This window comes from Triturus cristatus, chromosome 2_1, assembly GCF_964204655.1.
Source record: "Triturus cristatus chromosome 2_1, aTriCri1.1, whole genome shotgun sequence".
NCBI classification, from domain to species: Eukaryota; Metazoa; Chordata; class Amphibia; order Caudata; family Salamandridae; genus Triturus; species Triturus cristatus.
The window spans coordinates 849,559,458-849,585,365 of NC_140581.1; the positions used below are offsets into that span (position 1 = coordinate 849,559,458).

Here is a 25,908-nt window from a genome sequence, read left to right on the forward strand (position 1 = left end):
AATCATTGACAAAGTAGGTCGTGAGAAAAAGCTGCACGGGGCCTTCATCTTCTCCCATAAAATATTAAGTGAAAGAACTAAAGTCTGCAATTAAGTACTCATCTTGCTGGAGCTGCGTTAATAGTTGGCTGCACAGACTTCAAACCATGCAGCACACCTCGACATTTTGGCAGTCAGATATACGAAAATATTAAGTAAATATGAGCGGACAGAAGCTTTGATGGAAGAAATCGTGAATGCAAGTTGCCTTGCCTCATTAGCTTAGCGAACACCATTCAGTCCCACGTGCTACATGATCAAGCTTGCTCGAACGTCCGATATGCCAGAGATGCACCTTCTGCGCGAGCATCAGGAAAAGCAGCAACTACCCCAGCCAAACAGCATTCCTCTGGTCCATGTGCCAGACGAGACCTTCAGGCTGAATAGTATTCAGTATCCTATGATACAATGCTCAAGCAAGTGACATAGGCTCCAAGGGGCTCAGTGGATAAAAAAATCGTCAAGACGTGCTGACGAGCCTAGGTGCCAGTGCAAGAACTGCTCACCGGTCTATGCAAAGCAGATCTGTTCCACCTATCTCCAACACCACATAAGAAAAAAATTACCTATACCTCTAGTGACCTCAACACTTATTCATATGAAGTAAGATAAACGAAAATTAATACATTTACCTAAGCAGTAATTTCTGCCTTTTATTTATTTTTAATTTTTAAATAAATATCTTTGATCACAAAAACACAATGAACTACACGAAATACCACATTAGTACTTACACAATGAAAATGAACGTGAAAAATGTGTTTTGACATACAATTACGAATAAATCAAATCCTCTGAAATATCATGGACACAAGGGGGTTTTGAGTGCCGGTTAAATCAATTGCCGCACTCTCATCAGGCGCTTCCCAAAGCCCTAATTCTTTCTGTATAGATAGAGAAAGAATTAGGGCTTTGGGAAGCGCCTTTTTTAATAAAAACAAACTGTTTTTTCCCCAACCCCCCCCCCCCCCCCTTTTTGTCACAATCTGTCTGTTCGTGAGAAAGCCTAATCCAGCCCTGATGAGTGCGGCAATTGATTTAACCGGCACTCGAAACGCGTCGGCAGACAAAGGAACTCAACTCCTTGGTTAAAGATCGCAAATATAGCCCCTTGTGTCCGATATTTCAGAGGATTTGATTTATTCCAAATATAAGGGTGTTAGTTGTCTAATTCATCAATTTGTATGACAACTTTGTATTTCGGATTGTGTATATAATGATTGTTCTGTGTGACATTTCATTTGGTTGTTTCAATGTTTGATTATTATGAGTTTATTTGTAATTGTATGTCAAAAAACATTTTGTTCATTTTCATTGTGTAAGTACTAATGTGGTATTCCGTGTAGTTCATGGTGTTCTTTTTGTGATCAAAGATATTTATTTAAAAATTAAAAAATAAATGGCAGAAATTACTGCTTAGGTAAACGTATTAATTTTCGTTTATCTTACTTCATATGAATAAGTGTTGAAGTCACTAGAGGTATAGGTAATTTTTTTGCTTATGTAGTATAACTGGCCCTACCTACCCTCTAATCCTTTGGGCCAAACCCCTCCTTTTTTGATAATTTTAACCTATCTCCAACAAGCAGCTTTCGTCGCAGTAGGGGAAATTTTTCGACTATCAAGTCACGCATCCTTGAATTCTCAGCCTAGACCGAACCTACTCGTAAACTAGGTTGTGAAGCAGGCCGAAAAAGGTGCGTTTTGAGAGATGGCAATGAAGTGCAGAGGGGCTCCAGGCAGCCATATGGCGAGTTGATCGAGACATTTTAACCTGGACAGCAAGAGGTCGGTTTGAAAGGCACGAGTAGGGATGTGGACCAGAAGGGCAAGACAGCTGGATGAACGTAATGGGCAGCCCCTGCTGAAATGGAATGCACAGTATTACAAGATACCAGAGCTCTCAACCTGCTCAGCAAAGGGTCATGCTTTTTTCTTTTTTTGCTCAACTGCTATGGTGTGCATGTGTTTTGAATTTCAGCACGGATTATTCACTCACTCTAACATATACAAAAATTTCGTTTTTGCTAGCCCATCGAAAAATGTTGGTTTGAGAGCTGAGAAGCTTGTGGTTTATGCAACAAGTCTCACTAGACGTCCTGCATGGACAGACTGGCAAACCACAATTAAAACTTCACAAGATTACATGCTGCTTCATCAAAAACGAGTATATTCTCCTGAGAGGATTACCTTCGATCTGAGATTTCCCTCGTGTACTGGCATCTTTTGTTTCACCATAAGCTGGAGTCCCTCCAACATCTGTAAAAAAAAAAAAAATTGCTTTCTTAACTTTAAGGACGGAGAACATGTTTGGTTATGACAATGATGCCAAATGCCCACCAAGTTAACTATTTTATCTCACTATTTGATCAGTACATACAGTACATACCCTATTAGGATCTGAAGCTGAATGGTTAAAAAACCGAGGTGTTGATATTTGGGAAGAACCAGAATCTGTGGTCGAGCGAGTGGTGGCCCTCTTCTCTTGGCATCTGCCCCACCCCCTCCCTATCTGCCAGAAATCTGGGAGTGATATTTGACACCTCACTCTCTATGTCCCTGCAAGTCAACAGGACCGTTGCTACTTGCTGTGGTGTGATCCGGGTACTCAACAAAATCCGTGGGTACCTTTCCCCCCAGGCGCGTAAACAGGTTGCAGTCGCCCTGGTGGGTTCGAGACTGGATTACTGCAACTCCCTCTATATGGAAGTCAACAAAGGGCTGATCCACCGTTTGCAGACTCTTCAGAACTCTGCAGCACGCTTTGTTTTGAATCTCCCCAAAGCCTCCTCTGCCACCTTAGCCAGGAAAGAGCTTCATTGGCTTCCGGTACAGCACAGAATCGCCTTCAAAATCCTCTGTCTCACCCACAGAGCATTGATGGATGGTCCTGCCAGTGCCATTGGCTCTCTTCTCTCGCGCTATGTCCCCTCAAGAAACCTGCGCTCTGCGGGACTCTGTCAACTAGCTGTCCCCCGCATCAAATTTGTCAGATGGGGAGCCAGAGCCTTTTCCGTCGTCGCTCCGCAATTGTGGAACTCCCTCCCCATGGAGATAAAAACTCTCCCTTCCATCGACTCTTTCAAAAAGGCTCTAAAAACGTATTTCTTTAAGAAGGCCTACTCATGATTAAATAGGACTAAGTAGGGTCTTAAGTTGCTGTATTTAATCTAGGCGCCTTGACGCCCACTGGGCTAAGTACGCGCGATACAAGAAACTCCTCATTCATTCATTCATTTAACCATCACACAATTTTAGCAGAACTAGCAATAATGCACATTTAACATGGTCAGCTCCACCAGTCTTGACATCATACTACACTGAAGAAAAGGACAGTCCTTGCAGAACTAGCTCTTTAACTCCCACATTGGGAGCTTGTTCAAACTGTGCGACCTCAAAGCAAATCTAATGCTCTAGTAATGACTAGCATATCCCCCCCCCCCCTTCCCCTCTGCCTATTCCATTCAGAAGGAGTGAACTTTGAGATTAGGATTGTTCAGGGAGTATTAAAATGGATATATTATCTATATTTTTTCTAAAGAACGGTCTTTAACACCACAGCCCCATTTCTGGCCATCAAATAAAGGGGCCAGCACAGGTTTTTTGCCTTCTCACTTTAGATATTGCACACAATACTTAATGGGCTGTGGGTCCGCATCTTCTGGATTGGATTTCTTTCCATCTAGGTCACCCGCTCTTTAATGGATGGCTTTCCTCCCTATTCATGCGTGCGTTCTGCCTCGAGATTTTTTTATCCATGCGTTGATTGGCAGCAAGTCCCAACTACTGCTTTCGTGGAACTAATTTGGCATCTAGTGCTCCATGTGAATGCAAGGATTTATGCACTACTGAAAAGTCACTTTATATTTAGCAGCTCAAGTATTCTGTTGCTGCTCCCTCGCAGATTTTTTTTTTTTATATGCGAGGGCAGGCATTTTACACTTCCAGGCCACTTGCCCTTCCACCATTTTGTTCCCCACCCCTTAGCTTTAAGGCATTTAAAAAAATACTTTAATTGATGGCCCGGCCGCAGCACACCATCACGCTGCTTGCCAATGTTGTGCGGAATCATGCATTTTTTTAATTTACAGTTCGAAAACAGCTGTAGCCATCTTGGAATGGTAAAACTTTCAAATGTTCCCAAATCGCCACCAGTGTATCAAAAGATGCTCTAGTGGACTTCTTTAAAGCGTGTTTTGAGAAAAGACCCGTCTCAGATGACCACTGTTCAGTACTCATGTGTTGTGATATCACACCACTAAATAGGGATTTTAATCTGTGCAATACACAATATTAGCACAGACCATCTTGTAGCAAAGTCTCCGTTCATGGTGGAATGTTCAGTTTGACAATTCACAAAGTTAGGGCTGTACAGAAAGTATACCAATAGAACCAATTCTGCACAATCCAAGGAATCTAATAGTACAAGCCAGATCTCCCAAACGGAAGCATGCGCTGAATTGACATTTGTCAAAAAGTGGGCCCAGAATGTGAGAAACAAAGCATTTAGCTATCACTGCGACAGAGGAAACAATGTTGCAAGAAAAATATTTTCCATTTTAACACCATGAGTAGATTATACATATCCTTCGGGCGGCCAAATGTTGAACCAAGTGTAAGCTCTTTGGAACAAACACTGGGAAGGTTGGGTATCTGTTCCAGTATGAACATTCAGTAAAATTAGTTGCATGTCCATATAATTCACAGCACGAGTGACCATTGTTAGTCTTCAGCCTTGCTGGTGCCAGGCGCAGTGTCACAATGGACCTGGATCAAGCAACCTCCCTGGTTCCAAACAGCTTGTCCAAGCTCATCTTGGTTTAAAAACCTTGTCCACTGCAGTTTCATATATTATCCTTAATAGAAGACAAAACTGTAGAGCCTAAGTGTAGTGTGAATAATATTTTTGCTAAATTTTAATGGTGATGCTTTTGATGGAGTTTTTGTAATCAAGCTGCATTTCCCATACTGTACTCCCATAGAATGCCGTCTAAGGTATTTTAGTGTAAACGAATCCATTTTTGGTTTTATATCTTTTACTGAAATGTCACTATGTAAAAAATAAAAATAAAAAAAAGGAAGCTCCATTGTATTTGCTGGATGGGGAATTAGAGGTATAAGAAAACCAAACAAGGGCTCCTCAAGACAGATTATACTACAAATATTTTTCCAGCTAGTGTTTGGGCCTGAAGTACAGTTCTAGAAAATTGTTTATTTGAAGGGCAGTGAAACAGAAGCACATTTCAAGGATGCAGTCATATTTCTACCTTCAAATAGATGTAGAGGTTTAAATTAATGTAATATTTTGAGGGAAAGATAAGGGATCTGTTGTATGGGAAATGGAGGTTGGCAAACGTTGCCAAGGTACAAGCAAAGTGCCATTTGAAACCAGAGTTAAGACTACAAAAAGTGGTACTACTTTGATAGAAGATAACTTATCCAAAGAATGGCTGACATGGAAGATTCAAGCTGCCCAAAAATAAAGCCCCTTAAAGGCAGCCTGTGGTAGTATCCCTAACTGTAGTACAGAATACAGAGGATGGAAAGGGAACCGCACTGACAATAGCAATCAATGATGGATTTAAATAAATACAAATAAAAAACACTAGGCCGAAAAAGCTTGGGCAGCAAAGTTGGTTAACAGGGACATGTGTTTATACATGCCTGAAAACATGGCTGCACTTGTGTCTAGAAGGAACATTTCCGAAGAATATTTGTTAGCATCAGTCTCCCAACTTTTTGCTGGTAAATGAATGTTCTATTTATTTATTGAATTTAAGGCACAACAGCAACCCAAAAAGGGTTTCCCGGTACCTGGATGGACTGGGTGCAAGATAGAGGTGGTGAGTTGAGATTACTGGTTAAATAACCAAGTCTTAGGGGATCGGCGGAAGCAGGTGTAAATTTCTTTGCGGCTAGCGAGGGGAAAAGCATTCCAGAGGGACGGGCCAAGATGCGCAAAGGATCTTAAACCCATCCTGGCGAGTTTGAACCTGGACACTGTACATTTTTCAAGAGTTACAGATCGAAGATGACGAGTGGGAGCATAAGGGCAAACAAGAGATTGCAGATATTGTGGTGCCGAACCCCTTTTGATCTTAAACATATAGCTCAGGGTTTTGAACTTTATGCAGTTCTCTACCCTGAGTCAATGTAAGTCATGGAGATAGCCGGGAGTGGCTTTGGGAACCCTGCAAAGTAGTCTTGCTGCAGAGTTCTGTACCAGCTGTAGTCTACGGGTCAGTCTTATTTGTGCCTAGAAAAATGACATTTCCGTAGTCCAGCCATGAGGTGATAAGGGCATGGACCACTGTTTTCTGGGTGGCATTTAGCAACATCCAGATGCTCTTCCTAAGCCATTTTAGGATGGTAAAGCACACGGCTGTGACCTTGACTGCTTGATGATGCATGGTCAGAGTCGTCAATGTACACGCCCAAGTTACGGACATGGCTGGAAGGCCGCGGGAGGGCACCCATATCGGCCGGTCAGTGTAGCGGGCCCCAGAGATCTTTCTTACCAAGGATCAAGACGTCGGTTTTGTCACCGTGTAGTTTCAGGTGGTTGCGATTCATCCATGTTGCAATTCTCCTAAGACGCAGCTAAAGAATCATGAGTTTACTGTATTCACTTACTCTTTGGCAGTGGTAATGCAAGATAGAGGCTTTTGGGGGGCACAAAAAGGCATCAATGGTGGTATCAAGGTGTGATAATGACTTCGGGTAAGACTGCAGTTTAAAACTGGGATTGGCAGGAACAGACTAATGAGAAACTTCCCATTTGGAGGCCTGGATCATGGCACCACTTCAACTCGCACCCTCCATCACCCTTTAGCAGCCTACTTACAGGCAGGCCCGCCCCAAATTCCTGAGATAACTTTACACAGATGAACCAAAAATGCATGGCAGTTGGTGTACATGTGCCACTAAACCACATATCTGAAATACCAACTTGTTGATGCTTCACAACTCTCAAATGTTTGCTACAACAGCCACAACCAATTTGTGTATACGTCCAGACTGGGCAGCAAATCTGTTTAATTTACCTTTTGTGCATCTTCCACCACCATCCTCCAGTTCAGATCCAGCAGGACATGCACATGTGTACTTGGGGGAATGACTATTTATCTGCGGAGCAGGTAAACACAGATATTCACAGCCACCGTTGTCCTGGCCTTCGGTGCACCAGTTCTTACCTAGAGGAGAAACAACAAACATTTCTAAATTTTAATGTGACTCATCACAAAAGTGCTGAAATGCCAAAGAAAGGAGTTTCTTCAAAAAGACATTTGATATAATAATCTTAATTCATTCATTAAAGCAATCCAGTTTTATAGACCTTCAATAACCGGGCCAGTTCTACGATGTCAATCCTGGTTAAATTAATGGGCCACCATTTTGTTTTACCGGAGAAGGTCTGCTTGCGCAATACAGAACTAGCCATGTTATTTCTCAAACAGAGCAAATAAGCCATGCAAATCATCACCTGTTACTTCAAAACTGCACTCAGTTCTTTATTCAATGCCCGCCCACATGCCCCAAAATACAAGAACTTACTAAAGTCCTATGCTGGACGTATGCTCTGTCAGTCTTCAGAGTAATTACGCAGTATAAGTAAAGCAGGTGTTTAATTCTGTGGTAGTTTTGTTCTCATAGGTACATGATATTTACTTAGTTTGTAGGGTGGAAGGCAAGAAAACTATAAGCACTATTAATGGAAGGTTGTCTCATTGGAAAGCAGTATAAGAAACAGGAGATGGCTGCATTGGCATCCACTTGATGACAAACTGGTCCATTCGATTTTGGTGTTCCGCAGCAGTGAGACGGGCAACCTTCTTTTAGAGAAAGAATTATAAATTGTGAATATGCCTTCTCTCCACATCCCTACTGCAACGTTAAGCGGCCTAGGAGTCTAGGAATGTATGTTTGGAGTGTAGTTATGCAACATTTTATCTACTTTAAAAAGATTTTGTCCCCGGACTTATTACTTGCACCTGTTTAAGCTAGTACCGATTTCAGTTTCTCAGGGGTGTGGGATTTCTATTGGCCAGGACATAATGTTCGCGGTAAAGTACGACTAACCTACATGTTGATTTTGCCCAAAAGGACAAGAGGATGGACTATTGCTATGGCAGGCTATGCACCAATTTGTATAAGGTGTTCAAAATGATATGGTTTGTTAACAGCCTTTACCAGTGATTGTTTACCCCATTTGCATTGCCGGTGGTTTCAATTTAATACAGGATTACACATTTTTCATTTGGGGCTACTTCTAATGCTGCAATGATACTCATTCAATACATGCAAAATTAAAGCAAGACTGGAGATTTTATTTTGTAAGCAAATAATGCACCTAAAAATATTTACATTATAGAGGAGGTTCCTGCAAAATAAAACTGATAATCGCATTATTTTGTTCCAGCTACACAAATATTCGATCTAGTACTTTTCCCTTAGAGAGGCCCTTTTATTTAATACAAAAAAAGTTTCAGGGTGCTAGAAATGTTGTGAACCATTTGGTCAAAGATCAGCAGGGTACATTTTTAAAAGCGGGCTTTGAACATGCCCATGGCGTCACTGGAGAGGTGAGAATAAGTAGGTTCAAATTAGGGCAAATTTAAGATCGTGCTAGGGGTAAATGGTTATGTACATTGCACATTAACGCAGCAAACATGTCATTGCAAAAAAGTGGAATGATAAGTGCCGATGTTAACCATGGTCTGAGCAAGGGTGAAAAGGACATTACAGTGAAGAAACGTTAGGATTCGATAGTAGTGTAAACCCGAAAGAATACTCAATTTATAAAGCAAATTTCGAATCTATTCTCCATAAACTCTGTATACATCGTTTAAAAAACAATCTGATTTATAATTAAATTAATGCTCGTCCTAACTGCAGCTTTTATTTAATCACTATCAAAATAATGACATGGAACACATCAGGTTTCACTGGAATACGGACACCTGCTGAGTAACTGTTGAAAGTAAGAAACGCAGGATGTTTACACCAGTGCATACTCTGAGCCAGAGTTTGAGGAAAGGCATGAGATGGTTGTGGCATGAAGCACCTAGTTTTATTACATTTAGTTGCAGTTCGATAGTAGGCAAGAATGGATTCAATATTTCTGATCATGGCAGCGTTTGTGAGCATCAGCCCTCCAAGGCCATTAGCTACACAAGTGATGGGGTTGTGATACTATACTTAAAAAGTTATAGTAGAGTGAGTTGCCTAGTACTCTAATAAATCAAGTTCTCTTTACAGACGTCATAATTATAGAACCATCTAAAATTCAAAATTACCTGAAGGTTGGATAAGCTCATGATATACTATAATGTCCTGGGCATCATTTAAGTTGTTAACTAGCGTTGCTATTTCGTGGCCGGTAAATTTATTGGCACCATAAATTGCTTCATTTTCACCATCAATCCAGAAGACACGATCCTGAAAACAATAAGATTGTTATACTATTTATTTTTTCACAAGTCAAATATTTATTTCGGCATTAAACAAGACCTAACCAAGTGCATATTATTTAACATTAGACAATATTTACTATGTCAAGAGAGACTTTGACGGTGTGGTCTGGGAAAACGACCCATCAAGTCAGCCTTGGATTAATGTCAAGTGCTTCAGCGCAAGGTTAAAAATAAGCAGGTCTAAGAACTCCATCTCAGGAGAAAAAGCCTTTGAGGACAGCATGCCATAATACTAAAGTTAGTTTGCCGTTCTAGCATTAGATCTGTGGGGTTTCTAGGATCAACAAAATCTTACTCAATCTGCATTTATTTTCTTCCGCCAGTGTTAGTTTACTGCGCAAGCAAGGATGCGGTGGTAGGTGTGCGGCTTTATTTGAGAAGCACAACCTTGCATGCTACTTGTGCTCCCGTGGAAACTAATACAAGTTGCTCAGCATTGGTGTTAATTGGTGACATCTCTGGCACTAGCCACAAACCTTGTTGCTGCATGAAGGACACCTCTGAAGCAGAGCAGCTGTGGCTTTAGGAAAGGCTGCCAGAATCCTATTTTCTCCACATAAGTGCGATATAACCCCTGGATTTACAACAAGCAGTTCAGACTAGAGTCCATACTGTTTTACTCTCCCCAGTTGGCATAGTTAAAATTTAAAATCAATCGTGAATCCGAAGTATTTTTCAGATGAGACCCCTACAGGCGATGTACCGAGAGGTTTGGACAGTTTAGGGCAATACTGAAAGTAAGGGTTTTCTTTGCTAAATCGCTAGAATACAAATAATTTTTATCTGGGCTATTTGCAGTGGTAATGTGGCCATTCAGACACCTAAATATTTACAGCTTATATTCTTAGTCACCCTTCGAGCATACCTTAAGGCAACATGGGTGTCAGCTGGTCAGTATAACCAACATGCATTAAAATGCAGAGTCCAAATGGCCCCACATAGAGGAAGAGGCTTGGTGATAGGTTTGGGGTACCCCACAGTTCAGCTGCATGTCCTAGAGCCTCCACAATCACTTAATTAGGGGTCAGCCTTCCAGAAAGACAAGCATTTAGTAACCTCGAACAGAGGCTAATTAAGATTGTAGCATTTCACATGGGTAACCACGACCCTCTACTCCAGTTATCTCCCTCAGAGAAAGGACAAATCATAAAAATGCATAACTCCTCTAACATCAATAAAGTAACCATTTCTGTACAATGTTTGGTAGCAATATAAAAGGTGGATTATGCTTGACACCATACTCCTGGAGCTGCTCATACACACTATATTCCAATAGAAAGTCATTTATGGAACAGGTATTTGATGTGGATGGTTCCCATGTGTCTTTAGGCCTCGTCTTGCACGAGACCACTCAGTTACTATTTAAGAATCGTGATTGACATCTGCCAGTTGGATCCAATTGATGCACAGCAATATGGCATCATCGTAGGTCTCCCTTGGTTAACAGAACCAAACCCCTCCCCAAAACCTACCTCCTCTAAACCCATCCTCCATTCAGGGCACAATTCGTCTATAGTGCTAAGAGAAACTACCATATTTCACCCAAACCCATTTGTCTTTGTTGGCTTCCCATTGAAGCTAGGGCAATAAATAGGACCACTCGCATCACCCATGTAGCCATAAACATTTAGACTGTTCGATACCTGGCCAATAAACTCAAGTTATCAGGTGGCTCCAGACCTTCATGCAACGCAGAAAATCTACTGCTCTGAACTCCAACTTTCAAAAGGGAAAGACTTATGGCACAATTCTTCTCAGGTAATGACTAGCATTTGGGACTACCTTCACATCGCCTCTTTCCAGATTTTCAAAAGAAATTTTAAAACTCTTCTTCCAAAGAGACTTTAATCAATAATTCTCCTCGCCAAGCTCCCCTCCAGCCACATGGACCTCTTTCCAGGTCATGACCCTGATTGTTACATGACTCATTAGAGCCAATATGACCCTTTGTCTCAATTGTGATTAAGTAGGTTTAACCCCAATCACTCCACCTTTTATTATGTGTTCAAGTGTATATGTAACTTGTTAATCTGGAACTGACACTGCGAGTAACTGCTGTACACATTAGTAATACTACCAGGTTACCCTTTTTCCTTATGTAATTTACTTGCTCTATTGTAAAACGCTCCGACACCTCTGGGTGAAGTGTGCGCACTACATAAAAGCGCATATCAACAAACAGACATCTGGTTTTTACTGATAAAAATATAAGGTGCACAAACGGTGATGTTTGAGGAAATTTGGTATCAGCAAATATTTACCATTTGGTCACTACCAAGTAAAGTGTTTTGATTGCGATCCTATTAAAATCCACCACACTTTAGAGATCGTTATAACAAAAAAAAAATCCTACCAACGGCGGACTATAGGTGCCGCACCTCAAGGTTATAGTTTCCTTATTGATTATTTAACAAAGGTTAGTGCACAAACACTCCTGCACCCGCCGTCATTAGGTGCAACTGCAGATGCAGAACACCGATCCAAATCAATGGGGTGGTGCACCTTACACAATACCCAAATTTGCTACTGTCCAGAAAACGAGTCCAGCCAAATGTCCAATTCAGTCATCAGCATACATTGAGGTGGTACAAACAGCATCTGAATAAATATATGCCGATGACTGAATTGGACATTTGGCTGGACTCTTTAGAAATAGAGTAGCACCAATTAAGCAATGTTGTTGTATCTGCGAATATATTTAGAAAAAGTTGTACAGTTCATTTACAGATATTTAAAAAAATAACGAATAGAAAATGACATCGTAGAGCAGTACCTTTCACAATCGCCTTGTCAAATATTTCACTTTTACAAAAATCCTCACTTCTAAGTCCGAAAAAAATGAGCACCATTCTCCATGTTAAAAGATGAGCAGCAATTTGTCTGAAGATATAGCCTGACATTTGACCGGTCTTTACATTTTGCTTTATCTTGTCATTAGCTGCGCATCTTTATGGCTCGTAGACCTTCAGCATTTTGGGGGTGCTGCAACAACCGCAGCACCCCAACTTGCATCGCCTATCAAGTGCCAACTACCACCTAAACAAGAATGTTTGACAAGTGTGGCAGCAAAGTTACCGGGGAGGGGATTTCGGACCTGTGTAAATTATAAGTAGCATTTCCGGTTAAACCAGATTGTGAACGAGGAAACTACATCAATATACTAATGTCCTTTTATAGAAAAAAAAGGTACAGAACACTGCACTTATGATGCTCTGGCGCCATCTGCCGTCAAATCACTCTAGGTGCTACCTGTGACGTTTTCAACCTTGCATGGTCACGGAAAAGTAAACTTCTCAAATCCCCAGCTGTTGCTACTCCGGAAGATCACGGGGTTGCATAACTTTTCAATTTCATAGCTAAGGAATCCACTACTGTTCAGCATGGCTAGGGTGTACAATACGACAATTGGTTGCTGTCCTAATTAACCCGAGGAAAACCATCTCCATCACAATCAAACTTAACATTAAACACATTTGTAGAGAAACCTTTAAACTTACTTTTGCCATTATTCAGTCTTAAAAAAGAAATGACGATCAGACGAATTCGGGCTGTTTGCGCCTATAGAAAACCTGGCGTATGATAAGTCGCAAGTATTTAGCAAAAACCAAAGGAAATGGACGGAGTGTTGAACATTGCAAGCACTCACCCCCAGTCAACTGATCTGGGTTTAATCCATCACCATTCTTTAGCCCACTCTGCCACCCCAGTTCAGACATGGCCATATGCAAATCAGTCTGACCCTGTGCCTCATGGGCACAGTCCAGCCCGAACTGCCAAGCCATGTCTTCCCTGGACCGGAAAGAAGCTTCCTAGGACCGGTTTCTGGCAGAGTGGGCTAAAGAACGGTGGTGGATTAAACCCAGATCAGTTGACTGGGGGCGAGTGCTTGCAATGTTCAACACTCCGTCCATCATTTCCTTTGGTTTTGCTTTGTTCGCCATAAGTTGGCAGGGTATGCTCAGACGCGAGTCCCTTGCTCACTTTGCCACTGGATTCAAGCAAGCCTGGCTGAAGACGGCTGAAATGCCAGAAACTGGTCCTAGGAAGCTTGTTTCCGGTCCATGGAAGACATGGCTTGGCAGTTCGGGCTGGACTGTTCCCATGAGGCACAGGGTCAGACTGATTTGCATATGGCCATGTCTGAACTGGGGTGGCAGAGTGGGCTAAAGAACGGTGGTGGATCAAACCCAGATCAGTTGACTGGGGGTGAGTGCTTGCAATGTTCAACACTCCGTCCATCATTTCCTTTGGTTTTGCTTAAGTCGCCAGTATTTCTCAGTCACAATTGCCTTCCTTCCTAGGTCCTTGGGACGGGCGCTGAGACACAAGGGCTATTTAAGGGGGTCCTTCTGTACCCTGCCTTTCTACTTCCTATAGATCATCTCGGCTATTCCAAGCATCCTTGGTTGTGCTTCCTTAGCTTGCTCTTTCTCCCATGGTGTAGTTCTATGCCCCCCCCCCTTTTAACAGCCCATTTCTTTTCGAACAGTCTCCAATTGCACGGTCCTCATACAGTACGCGGACCACTGGCCTGGCAAAGTACACTGATCTCCGCCACAAAGTGGTCAGCCCCGGCTTCCTTCATCCCGGAAGGAGAGAACTGCTCCCATGGTATATTGGGGCGGTTCTGGCAAAAGAGAAGTGGGCAATTATATCCGGTAGCCTACTCCTGAAGGTAGTAAAAAACGATACTATTTTTTTAAAACTCATAATACGACATTTTAGGAATGGACACCAATGGGGTCCAAGACCCCTATTACGGTATATGCAGACCACAGACACCTCCAGGTTCTGAGATCTGCAAAGGCCTCCAGTTCAAAACAACTTTGTTGGTCCCCATTTTTGCAGATTTTCTTGGTTATCGCCTTTAGATCAGGTTGAGCAGGGTATAAGGGGCTGGCCTTACCGTGTTCTAAGTGAACAGATTGAGCCCCGTTGCTGTTAGCGAACTCAAATTTTGCGAACCGTATGGATAGGCGAGAAAATAATTGAAGGCGTTCCACACATTAACAGCAGACGTTGTCCACTAGCTGAATGAACATCCCAAGCAAAGGCTGGAGGGTGGAAATCTATATATACTACGAGACCTGCACCATTCCACTTGAAGCAAGTTTACAGAAACAAGCCTTCAACTAATGTCCCGACCGTGGTGAATCTTGACAGAGGGTCCGTAAAACTTGATGTCTACTGCAACACAAGTATTGGTGACAAGCCAGGATTGTCAGAAACTCCTACAACCTTGCAAAAATGTTTAGTCAAGTTCCAACATTGCAAACACGTAGTTATGTTGATAGCCCTTCATTGGGGCTCTATAAACTTGCTGGTGGACCATCCAAAAGATCAGAGATTTAACACCTCGACTCTAGTGGTAGGTTTATTAATCAAAACGTGGCATTGTGTTCGTTAGGGGATCCCTGATGTGCCTCAGTAGCCACTCTTAATACAGCATATAGTTGGGTAATATGGCACAGTGTGACTGAGCGCCCAATGAGTCTTACTTTTGATCTTCCTTCTGTAAACTACAAGGTTGCACTCTGGAATTATCCTCCGCATACCACCGAGTGTAGGACAGAAACGGAGAGAATGACTCCAGATCTTTAACAGCATTTACATTACCATGTAACCAAAGATCAATGGTTGGTGTTAGTAGAGTTCTGCCTTAAATGTAACCAATGGGTTTTCTAATCCTTCAAGCAGTTTATGGTTATCGTCCCAGGATTACACCTTCACTGAAAAATTCGACTAAAGTATCTGCAAACTACTGTCATACCATGCAAAAAGAAATCCTGAAAGAACTTACTACACATTCGACTCGGACTATAGATTCAGACTGACCGACATCTAGCGCTTAAATACTGTAGGCCAAGAGGTCTGGTTATCCACTAAATATCTGCAACTAAAGAGACTTCAAAAATTAAAGCCCCATTTCATTGACCAGTTTCCCAATTTTTAAGGCGCGTCAATGCAGCAGCTTGCAGCTACCAGACTGAAAGTCCACCCGCTCTTGCATTTATACCTCAAAATCGGTACAAACCGAACGCAATGGCCTGAACCCACTTTTGCAGCTGAGGTACTAGGTCATTTAGAACATTAATTTCACTCCATTCCAGATTCGTGACAAACCCGCAAAAAGATACTACTGGCAGACTGGAAAGGTCACGGACCTCAAGAAAAATTCAGAACCTGCAGCACATATTCGATGTGCACATTTCATATACATTTTCCATTTGCAAAATACTACCGAATCCGTTTTGGGTTTGGGGGGGCGGAAGCTACTGTCAGGAACATTCATAAGCATGATCAGTTTCACATCTCCTTACATCAATAACCCACAGGGCCATCTTTTCCTGTCGGGTCAGCCTTCTATCACCATTACAACCAACATCAGCTAGCCCCCTAGCGAGAGGTGTAGTGACCTGTGTGCTGTGCTAAAGGACGATAAACTACTTTTCTAAAAGAAACCAATTAAATATTGCAATTCACGTAATGCATGTACAGTGTGCGCAAGCATTTTCCTTACTCCTTTCTTCTCTGCAGGTACTCCTTGAAGGCTGGTCCTGCAGTGGGTGGGGCAGCACAAGCGGTTTAGACAACCGAGTGAATGGGCTGCACAAAAGCCCATGAAGGGCTCCAATCAGGCTGGGGCACTGACTAGGAATATCCGGGGCCCTATTGGCTGGCCAAACTACTTACAGCACACTCTGGATTCTCAATGCTTTGCATTGGAGAATTCTGTGGGAGGGGGTTACCCTCTGCAGGTACAGATTGGGCTGCCTCACCGTCAGTTGCAGGGAGGTCAGTTTTTCTGGGACATGAAAAGAACGTGAAGGAGTCATTGGAGTGTTTTGTTCCTCACAAAACTTTACCTGAAAAGATCTACAGGATGCAATAGAAGGAACTGCTGCCTGTGGTATAATTGTTACTCACTGCACTTGAAACTGAGACGGGGGTGGGAGGGAGAGTGCGGGGGAGAAGAGTTGGACAGTCCAATTGTTTGCTGTTGAGGGGTTTGAAATTTTACTGTTTGTACATGCACTACAAATTGTAATTGAACTGAGGTACATTTGCCAATATAGGTAATTTGCTAATGTGGCGTGCACATTAGCATAGAATTATCTAATGCAGCTAGAAGTAGAACGCTCTGTCACTACGCAGTGACTTGTATCCTAGATGTAGGCAAGTTAAAACAATGCTGTAGGTCCGAGTGCTTGCATGAAGAGATGACATATTGCAGGGCCTGGTCCATGAAACCGGTCTAGAGCAAAAGCCCCTGAAAATGAAGCCACAGCTGGGAGTGCTTTTTTTCCCCTGAAAACCTTTACATAATAGCCAAAAGGAGGATTCCACGGTTTGTAACAGCTAACCACTGTTTGTATTCTGGTCAAACAGAAAGTGGTCACTAGGAGTAACCACCCAAAAGAGCACACAATTCAGCGCAATAGCACGAAGTAAAAGAGTTTCACTTTAAGGAAGTGGAGTTTAGGGAGCATAAAGGGCAACTACTCATTAAGTAGGACATGATTGATGACCCCAATATTGGTTATCTCCACATGCATGAACGCTCAAGTGTCCTTTCTGATTTTAGTTAGTTTATTACGTTGTGTATTCCCACCCCCTTGAGAGCATGCAATGGCTACTAGCAAGGGCGGCTGATATTAAGGGGAGTTGCCCCACCTCCCAGCATGAGGGAAAACTAAAGGGAGAGAATGAACACCAATTGAGCAGTTTAAAGTGCTCACTGCTTGGTGCTCCCGCGTGAAACTTGAAAGTTAAACTACGTAAAATAAATATTTCTTTACTTTGTCGGAGTCTTCCTGCACAATGTGCAAAGATGGGCGAGAACTATTCCTTGCCCTCGAAGCAAAAGCGAGGAGGGGGGTGACAGCCTTGTGGGAGTGGCTGAATAAAGCAGCAGTAAATTGTTTTAAATGGTGATAATTGGCCCAGGGCGTGGTCAGAGAAGCGCCATTCAGGGTAATGGGAAGGGGCAGGGCTGGCTCACAGTGCACTGAGTGCAGGGGGTGGTAACAATTGCAGCACTCTTTCCGTCTCCGTAAATTAGGCTTCCTAATTGTGTAAGGCCGAGGCGACCAGGAGTGGCTATGCATTTAGTTTGTCAGGCAGCTCCTATTTCCAGGAGGGGTGTTTGTTGCTGGAAAAAAGAAAGGCGCCTGCAGGCGTGGTTTCAAACGACATGTGCAGGTAAGCCTTTTCCCTTTTTTGAACCCCAGGACTCGGCAGACCTGCTGTTGAAAATGCTTGTAAGGCATGCTGGCACCAGTTTCCTGCGTTTGTTCGGATACTTTTTTTGTAACCGAAGCAGCAAGCAAAAGTCTTGCCAAGATCACATTGTCTAGTGGTTGTGCTGTGCCATTTGAGCTATAAGTGCTCAGGATCACACCGTGAGAGACAGGGCTAAACTTAGACGAGTGGGGAGCTAAGGCGACTGCTCCAGTATCACTACGTGTCAGGTGCTTGAAGGGTGTGAGGTGGGACAGGGGCCCTCCGTGCAGTAACGCGCGAGATAACCGCTGAGCCGGGTTTCCACCTCACAGCTCATGCGGCAGCAGTCCGGTAATATCTCGGGTGCATAGTCGGCCCGTTTCTCTCTCAAGGTCTGTATTATAGCATGGCATACTGATTGAATGGGAGATAGTCACATGCCACTGCTTAACAGTCAAAACTGAAGAGATTAGCATTTGAAATAATGTGACCACAGCTGAACGATAAACGTGTTTACATGTGCTGTACAACTAAAAGCGAAACAGTGACAGTAAAAGATGAATTGTGCGATGCAATTTTGCCTGACATTTTGATTTCGTGGTGACAAACAAATCAATTTAAAACACTGGTGTGGGCACTATTTAGCATCAGTGGAAGTGAAGATGTATGCAAACGACACTGGGGAATTAACCTTGTGTTTAAGTCGTCAGGGATTTATGCAGCAGGGACTTTAGCTTGTTGAGCTAAGAAATATGAAGTATTGTGAATATGAAAATCATTCTAATGTAAAAACCATCCCTGGTTATAATTACAGAAACATTGTTTTACTTTACTTCCACATTTATAGTATCCTAAGGCTATGTTACCAACCATAGGTAAATGCAGGGATTAACTTTCATAGAACTGAGAAACAATGTAAGGATTTAAAGCTCTCCAATTTAATGATTAGTAGGGAGTTTGGAATAAAAGCGTATTATGCTCATATGCTAATATCACAGTTGCACATTGCGCCAATTAGCATATGATGCCAAAGTGTACTATATGGCAGTCTTTTGTACCTCTATTCTCCGGTTTGTGTGTTAGTGCTGTGTTCACATAGCTCTTTGACTGTTTACTTCCTGGGTCTCCACATTTAGTGCTGTGTTCCTGTGCTTGCCAAACTCTGCTTTACACGTTTTACCCATCTTGTCCTCAGGCTATTATTTGCAGGTTCGCACACATTATGGTGTTTTGTCACATGTTACAATGGACACGTGGCAGTGTTTGAGTGCTGTAGTCCTCTAGTGAATCCTTGGAGTCTGTCAGCACCCTTCAAGGAGCGATAACATGAAGAGGTTAGATCTTGCACACTTGGAACAGTTGTGTGGCAGTTTACGCCTCACCAATTTACAAGTCCACCAACCGCTACTAGTAGTCCGCTGTGCCAATCAGGTGGTTCTGGGGATTGCGATTAGTTGAGTTCTGGCTGCCTCTGCGATTAGCAGAAAAATATATTCTGTTCCAAAGTTCAATCTAACGCAGAGGGAAGTCCATTTGCAGACTCGCTCATACAGCAAGCCTTCTTAGATGATGTCCACTGAAGAATCAAGCTACCTTTGGAGAAGACCCGGTCACCAACCCCAGCACTCAAAACAGTTGGTTAAGTGCAGGATGAGAAATTAGGCTGCAAATTGCTATTGCTGGGCAGAGAAATGCTTAAACAAAAAACACACGTAACTCAAAGACTTTCTAGGAGACGGCAAAAGGGATAGATTAACAGAAAGCAGACAATCACATGGAACAGGAATTCTTTATTATTGAAGTCTTCCCACAAGGCTGTCTTTCAGCCAGAACATAACTAGCCAGGAGGGAGATAATCAGCAACTAAGCAATTTGTCTGCTTGTCTCAGGAAAGCCGTAGGCTAGCAACCCTTTAAGTGATTCAAAAAGGTTCTCCTGCATTTTATCAAAGGCTAGTCAAGAGTTGTATGAGAAATTATATTGGAGTCCATACAGCTGCACTTGATTAAATGAAGATGAGGTACAAGATTGCTCCCCCAAGATATGGTCCACGAAAGTTACTCAAACTTGTGACTTGAAGTACTGGGTAAATTACATCTGGAGCAGCAGAACCATGCGAAGGTTACACAACTTACCTCAAATATCGTAAGAGCCAGAGGGTGAGCAAGGAACTCCAAGGATTTTAGCACTATTCTGCGATCCTGGCCATTAAAGTCCACACTGGACAGCGTGTGTAGCTTGGAATCCAGCCAGTAAAGGCGACTTTTTACAAGGTCTAGAAGGGTGAAAAATACAGTTAATGCCATTCACCTATCCCAATTTACAAAGACAATTAGTCACATGCGACATTCATCGGAGCTGAAAACAAAACAATTTTAAGCAAAAAGCAATTCCAATGCAGCATCCCAAATGAATCTACAGCACCAGAACTCACGTTTACAATAGGATACGCATTCTACTTCACTTGTCGATTCTTAAATGCCATCTCAATTCGACAAGAGAAACTACTTAAATCCATTTGTTGAGAAATAAATGCAGAGGACAAATTGATAACGGGAAGCATCTTCAACCCGGGAATTTAGCACAGGATACGGAATACTCACCTTTCTACAGCTTAAGTACATTTGACCCAAATATTTCTCCCCTTCCAAGGGTATTGAAAACAAACCTCATACTATACTCAAACTGCTCTCCGTCCGCCTCTTTCTAGCGGTTTTGTTTTTGCCAAGCCATGTTCGATTCGGTTTAGCACTTATGACGCTCCCTTGATGATCGGTGTCAGAAAGGGGAGTGGGGCCAGAGTCGGCTCCTCTTAGATGCTGAACAAGAGTGCCTGGTTTCTCAGAATCCATCATTGCCATCAAGGTTGTGGAGTAAACCTTTCAATGACCTATGAGCCAGACCCAATTCCGATACGAAAGTAACTTTGTTGTGCAATGGCTGGGAGGGGGATTTGTTTTTTCAATGGTCTATTTTCATTGTATACTTGGTGTCAATGAATACAAAGACAACTCTGGTACTATCGTATTCCAATAGCCACTAGGACACCTAGCAATTACCAAATGTAATTTAAGCTTCCTTTTTTTGCAGCAAGAAACAAAAGCTGCACCCAAAGTAATTCCCATTGCTTAAGAATAAATGAGGCACCCAGTTCATACCCAAGTTTCAATGAGCTGCTCCAAGAAAGGCACATTTATTCCCACAAGGATCACATGTCTCATTGTGCTAAGACGTGATCAAACTCAAAAGTCTGACGAAAGCTCTATGAACTAGTGAATAGAGGATTGTTTGCCCAGCTGATGAAAATTCAATCATTCCACTCGTACCTCAGATAGGCTGGGTGCTGATCAAATCTAGAATTAAATGTGAAGCCACACTCCTAGTTCACGAATAAACCTATTCCTAAAGTAAGGAGACTATATCCGCAGCCCTCACCAGTGCAGTGTACATAAGCATTGTGCACAAGACTTACAGATTATATCCTCTGATCAGCAGCAAAACAAAAAACAAAAAAAGGAAACAAGGGTAATGGAGTTACATTTTGCTGAAGGTCCTGTGTCGCTCCTTAAGGTGTCAGCTGAATTTTGTACTATTGCCTTAAAAAGTGACATTGGCTTTAATTCCATCCAAACCAGATGCCAAATGTCACATCAAATATGGCCTGAAGATGCAAAACGCAAAATTGAGACCATCTTGTGGATAAGGCACGAAAGGAACATTTCTCCATGCAAACTAGATCCAATTATGCATTATTCTGGGAGATGAAGACCAACATCAGGATTATTAAGTCTCCGGAACATCCAAGCTTGACTAAGCAAGGAATCAAAGCTATAAAAAAACATTCATTTAACTCCTTCCAGGAATATAAAAGCACAGTTCTGCTTAAAGAAACTGACCCCCCCCCCCCCCCCCCGGTTAATTTGATACAGCATACCACCGTCAACCATTACCGAAGTCAATGAAAAGTCCTAGGGTGAGAACAAGCATCCAAGTGCCAGCCAGAAACGGATGAGATGCTATGCTGCCCACTCAGTGTCCCGAGACCGTAACCGTCGTTAAGGGTCTATTTCTGAAAAGCTGGGGCAAAGGAAAAAACCCAAAAATAAGCCTACAGAACCGGAAAGGCAGCTACAAAATCATGCCTGACCCTGAATTGTGGACACGCACATTTGCAGACTAATTACTGAATACTTAAGCCAGAATGGGTGGGCATGCCCAGCCTCATTTCCCTTTAAGAAGGACTTAAAAAGAAATTTAGGATGCATATTTCCCTTATGTTACTTTACGCTATTTTTGATTGTTCCCCTTTTCTACATTTATTATTAACATTGTAAATGTCATCTTTTGCAAAAGACAAGCTGCACAAATCAAAAGTAAATAAGTCCATAAAAAGGAGGAAACTCTTCAATCCTTGTAAACCAATTGTTAAAAATAAGTGGTTACTAGGTGTGCAAGGGAATTAATTAGTCCAAGCGTATGAATCTGGCAAAGAGTGCAGATCTGTCATCTCTACTCTTTGGCCCTAGAAGAAAAGAGTCTTAAAGGGACATATCAAATATCTACCTAGATATATCACAATGCAAAACACTTATTTGCACCCAGCCCCCCCCCCAAAAAAAAATTTGCAACATCCAGAAAGTGCGATATCCTCCTTGAGGAAAAACGTGCATCTGAACTCCTGCCCTTCCACAAGGCCCCAAAGCCTCATCTTTTGAAGCACTAGTGTCAACCACCTACTTCCACCTCCACTACACTTTGACATAAATCTTTTGGAAATTGTTTATGTAAATATTCTGTAATATGCAAGCATGCCACTGCGCAAGTGGCTATGTCTGCTGTAAAAATTATTAAATTAATCATACCTAGTGCAATTCCATTTGGCCACTGAATGTCTGTGGTCACCAACTTTTGCCTGTCGAATCCATTCATTCCAGCTTTTTCAATTCTGGCTGGCTCTCCCCAGTCCGACCAATAAATAAATCTGAAAGCAGCAACAGAACACCATAATTAACCTCAAAAGAATAAAGAATCTGAAACCAATGTTTTGCATGAAATATAAAATCTTATAGTAAGGAAACAATGGAGCACACTAGATACATCACCCCCAAACACAAACGCTCCACGCTACTTGCCAAGATGGCCTTGATGGGGGAATCAGACAAGCAGCCTGTTAGAAAACAGAAGCTCATAGATTAAGATCAGATTAAAAGTTCTGTTCTGGCATTTTACTATTTCATCCATCACGGACATGTAGGGTGTTGGCACAAGTGCAATCTATAACCCATGCAAACCAGAGAAGCATACAGCAAAGCTTAGGTACAGTGGGAATGCCCATTTTTAACAGCAGACATCTGGTATAGGCCCAATATAGGCGTTTCTGGGACCAGCCTGGTGAGTGCAGGTCTTTAGTCTACGCAGTTTCTCCCCATCTGAGGCGCTGAGGCCTAGGGCAGGTTTGGTAATTTTATCACGTTTTTAGCACAGGCTTCTGTTATCCCATGTTCATAAATACCCTTCCAAAAAATACTGCCCAAAATCTTGGTAGACAATCACTGAATCTGAAAATAACTCACCCTGACTGCAGCGACTCCAGCCTTTCTAACGGTTAAGAGTTAGACAGCCATTACACAACATACCTTTGACAACAACTGGCTACCAGTTTACTGGGACATACAGTTTCTCAATTCACCTTAACAGCAAGAAAAAACGGCAGATCGTCTCTGCATTCAACATGCTGGGAAAGGGTCTTAAAAACTTGGCAGGCAGTATTTACGCCTGCTGGCATTAAGCATTGGCAGCCACTTAAATTCAAGTTACTTGTACTTTGCCGGCTTGCTATCACAATGCTTGGTGACAATTACAGCTCGACTTCTTGGACTCATGTGAGCATCCATCTTAATTAGGTTCATAGAACATGGGGTGGATAGTGGCAAGTTCACCAATTGATCTTGCTGGTAATGGTTTGACATTGGACAATTCCCTTAATACTTCGTTCTTCCAACATCACACCAACTTAAGGAAACAAAACAAAAAACAAAACAGTTTTCTAAACAAAAAAATAATCTTAACATAGGGAAGGCCTCAAGGCAAGGATTGGGGGACAACTATTAGGAACTTTTGACTTTGCCATCAGTTCAACCAAGAAAAAGGAGTAATGAAAGCAACAAAGACCATTTTAAGCAGTCAACCAAAAGACGACTAGTGCTTAAAAAGATCAGCATTCAATGCATAAGGCTTTCCTCGGTTTCTTCTGGTGGGGAGGGAGGAAGAGAATACCATTGAATTGGGATTATTATATGAGAGCATGATATTTGAAGTATACAAACATGGTATTCACGATTATGGGCAGAATACTTCTAGCATTGAAGAGCCTTAATCACCATATCATTGTGACAAACCTCCCACTGCCTGGTACCCTATGCATAGAGGCACAGCAGTCACAAGCCACTGCTTCGTGTTCAGACACTAAGTACCACCGGCAGATGTCATGCAGGTCTGATAAGGACATCTTGCAGCATCAGCAACAGTTTCAAATCTGCTTGAGACATTTGACTCGCTCGTTTGGGAGTGTCTGCTACACGGTTTGTCAACTTGACAAAGGGTAAGTTGACGTCAAAGCTACTTTACACTAACCCCAGAGCTAGGATCCATACAGACACCCTGATCTCGGACGCTTTTGCGGTTGAACTGGGCACTTGTCAGGGTTTCCCCTTCTCACCACCGTTTGCGTTGGCCATGAAACCATTTGCTTGCATGGTCTGCCTGGGCTTTCATTACCAAGGATTATGCCTTACGTCCGATTGCATGCATCTTTCTCTGTATGCAAATGATATGTTGGGGTGGGGCACAGACCTCCAGAACGCAGTGGCAGAGTTGGAGTTTGGTGGTTACTCTATACTGGAAGTCAATTGGGATAGATCAAGTCACTAACCCACTAAAAAGGGTGATATGCCCGAGAGCCGTCATGTTTCCACAATTTGTATGATGCTCCCACAGCAACATGTAATTTAGACCCCAGGGGTGGCAGTTTGCCACTTCCTGGAATGGCTGTATGAGGGGAACTTTGACAGCTGATTGCTGGGTTACAGTCTTAATGTGCCTTCTAGACTACTTTATGGTTGTTGGCGAGTGGCTGTGTGGCTATCTTGAAGATTATACTGCCCCCCTCTCTCCTTTGTTGTGGTGGGGGGCTCTGATGTTGTAAACCCATGTTCTGGGGGTTCCACATAATCTTCTCATTATGGGGAGGCCAAGGCGGTCACTTTTTTTTTTAATAGGGCCCTGCTTGAAGAGGAAGATTGCTCACGGCCTGTGTGCTGCAGAGGACGCTGGCTTTCAACATGGTTTGGTCCTGTTCACTTTTACTACCTCCCTCGACAGATACTGGGGGGACTTTGATCCTGGCCTTACAAATCTGTCAAGATATCCTCATGCATACAGATGGTGGTTAGAGTTGGTTAATTGGGCAAACTAAAAAGGGAGGAGATTCACAAAGGAGGCCGGGGTGTGAGAAGAGTGCAGATTACAGCTTTGTGGGATGCTAAATTGTTGGAGTCTCCCGTGTGTACTGCACAGGCCGCCTAGTTGAAAAATCTAATCTTGGGCAAGTCTTTGCCTGCTACATAGACTAGCAATGAGCCCAAACTTGGGAGACCCCTCAGAAGCAGTTGCTTAGTCGGTCTCCCTTGCTATGGATTTTGTGATCTTTGGGGAGGCACCTGGCTATCTTTAGGGATGTAGCGATGTGACACTGCTGTATTTCAGTAATCCTATTTCCAGGGACCTACATGCACTCCCTATATTGCGGATTCCTCGATTGGCATGTTGTCACTGATACCATCGACTGCAGTAACTTTCATATTTTAACTAGGTCTTCTTCCTCTATGCCCCGCCTGCCAGCATTGGTTATATTGTATTGGGATTAGTTTTGTAGAACTAAAATACAAATAAAACTTTGATGGCTTGTGCCTCATTTTCTCTGATGTCTTCTGGAAGTGGAGTATGGACTGGAGCTGCCTTGTACCACATATCCCCACTGGGGATGCTGGTGAACTTCTGTAAACAAGTCTGAAACTTCGATGGATATTTCATGTGGTGAAGAATCAGAGAAGCTGAATCCATGAGAAAAGTCTACAGCACAGAAGTGAGGCACCAGAGACACTTCAGAATAAAA

The 25,908-nt window shown here is 42.6% G+C and overlaps 1 protein-coding gene across 2 annotated transcripts in view; it reads right to left on the reverse strand.

The window, feature by feature from the left end:
• VLDLR (very low density lipoprotein receptor) overlaps nucleotides 1-25,908 on the reverse strand; it is a 167,544-nt gene that overhangs the window by 15,306 nt on the left and 126,330 nt on the right. The window contains exons 12-16 of one of the 2 annotated variants that reach the window (XM_085632954.1): nucleotides 22,598-22,716; nucleotides 19,871-20,010; nucleotides 9,336-9,477; nucleotides 7,083-7,232; nucleotides 2,230-2,298 (exon numbers count right to left, since the gene is read on the reverse strand). In XM_085632954.1, the coding sequence (XP_085489080.1) occupies nucleotides 2,230-2,298; nucleotides 7,083-7,232; nucleotides 9,336-9,477; nucleotides 19,871-20,010; nucleotides 22,598-22,716 (620 nt within the window). The remainder of the gene's footprint in view (nucleotides 1-2,229; nucleotides 2,299-7,082; nucleotides 7,233-9,335; nucleotides 9,478-19,870; nucleotides 20,011-22,597; nucleotides 22,717-25,908) is intronic. The other variant, XM_085632955.1, reaches the window with a different exon arrangement.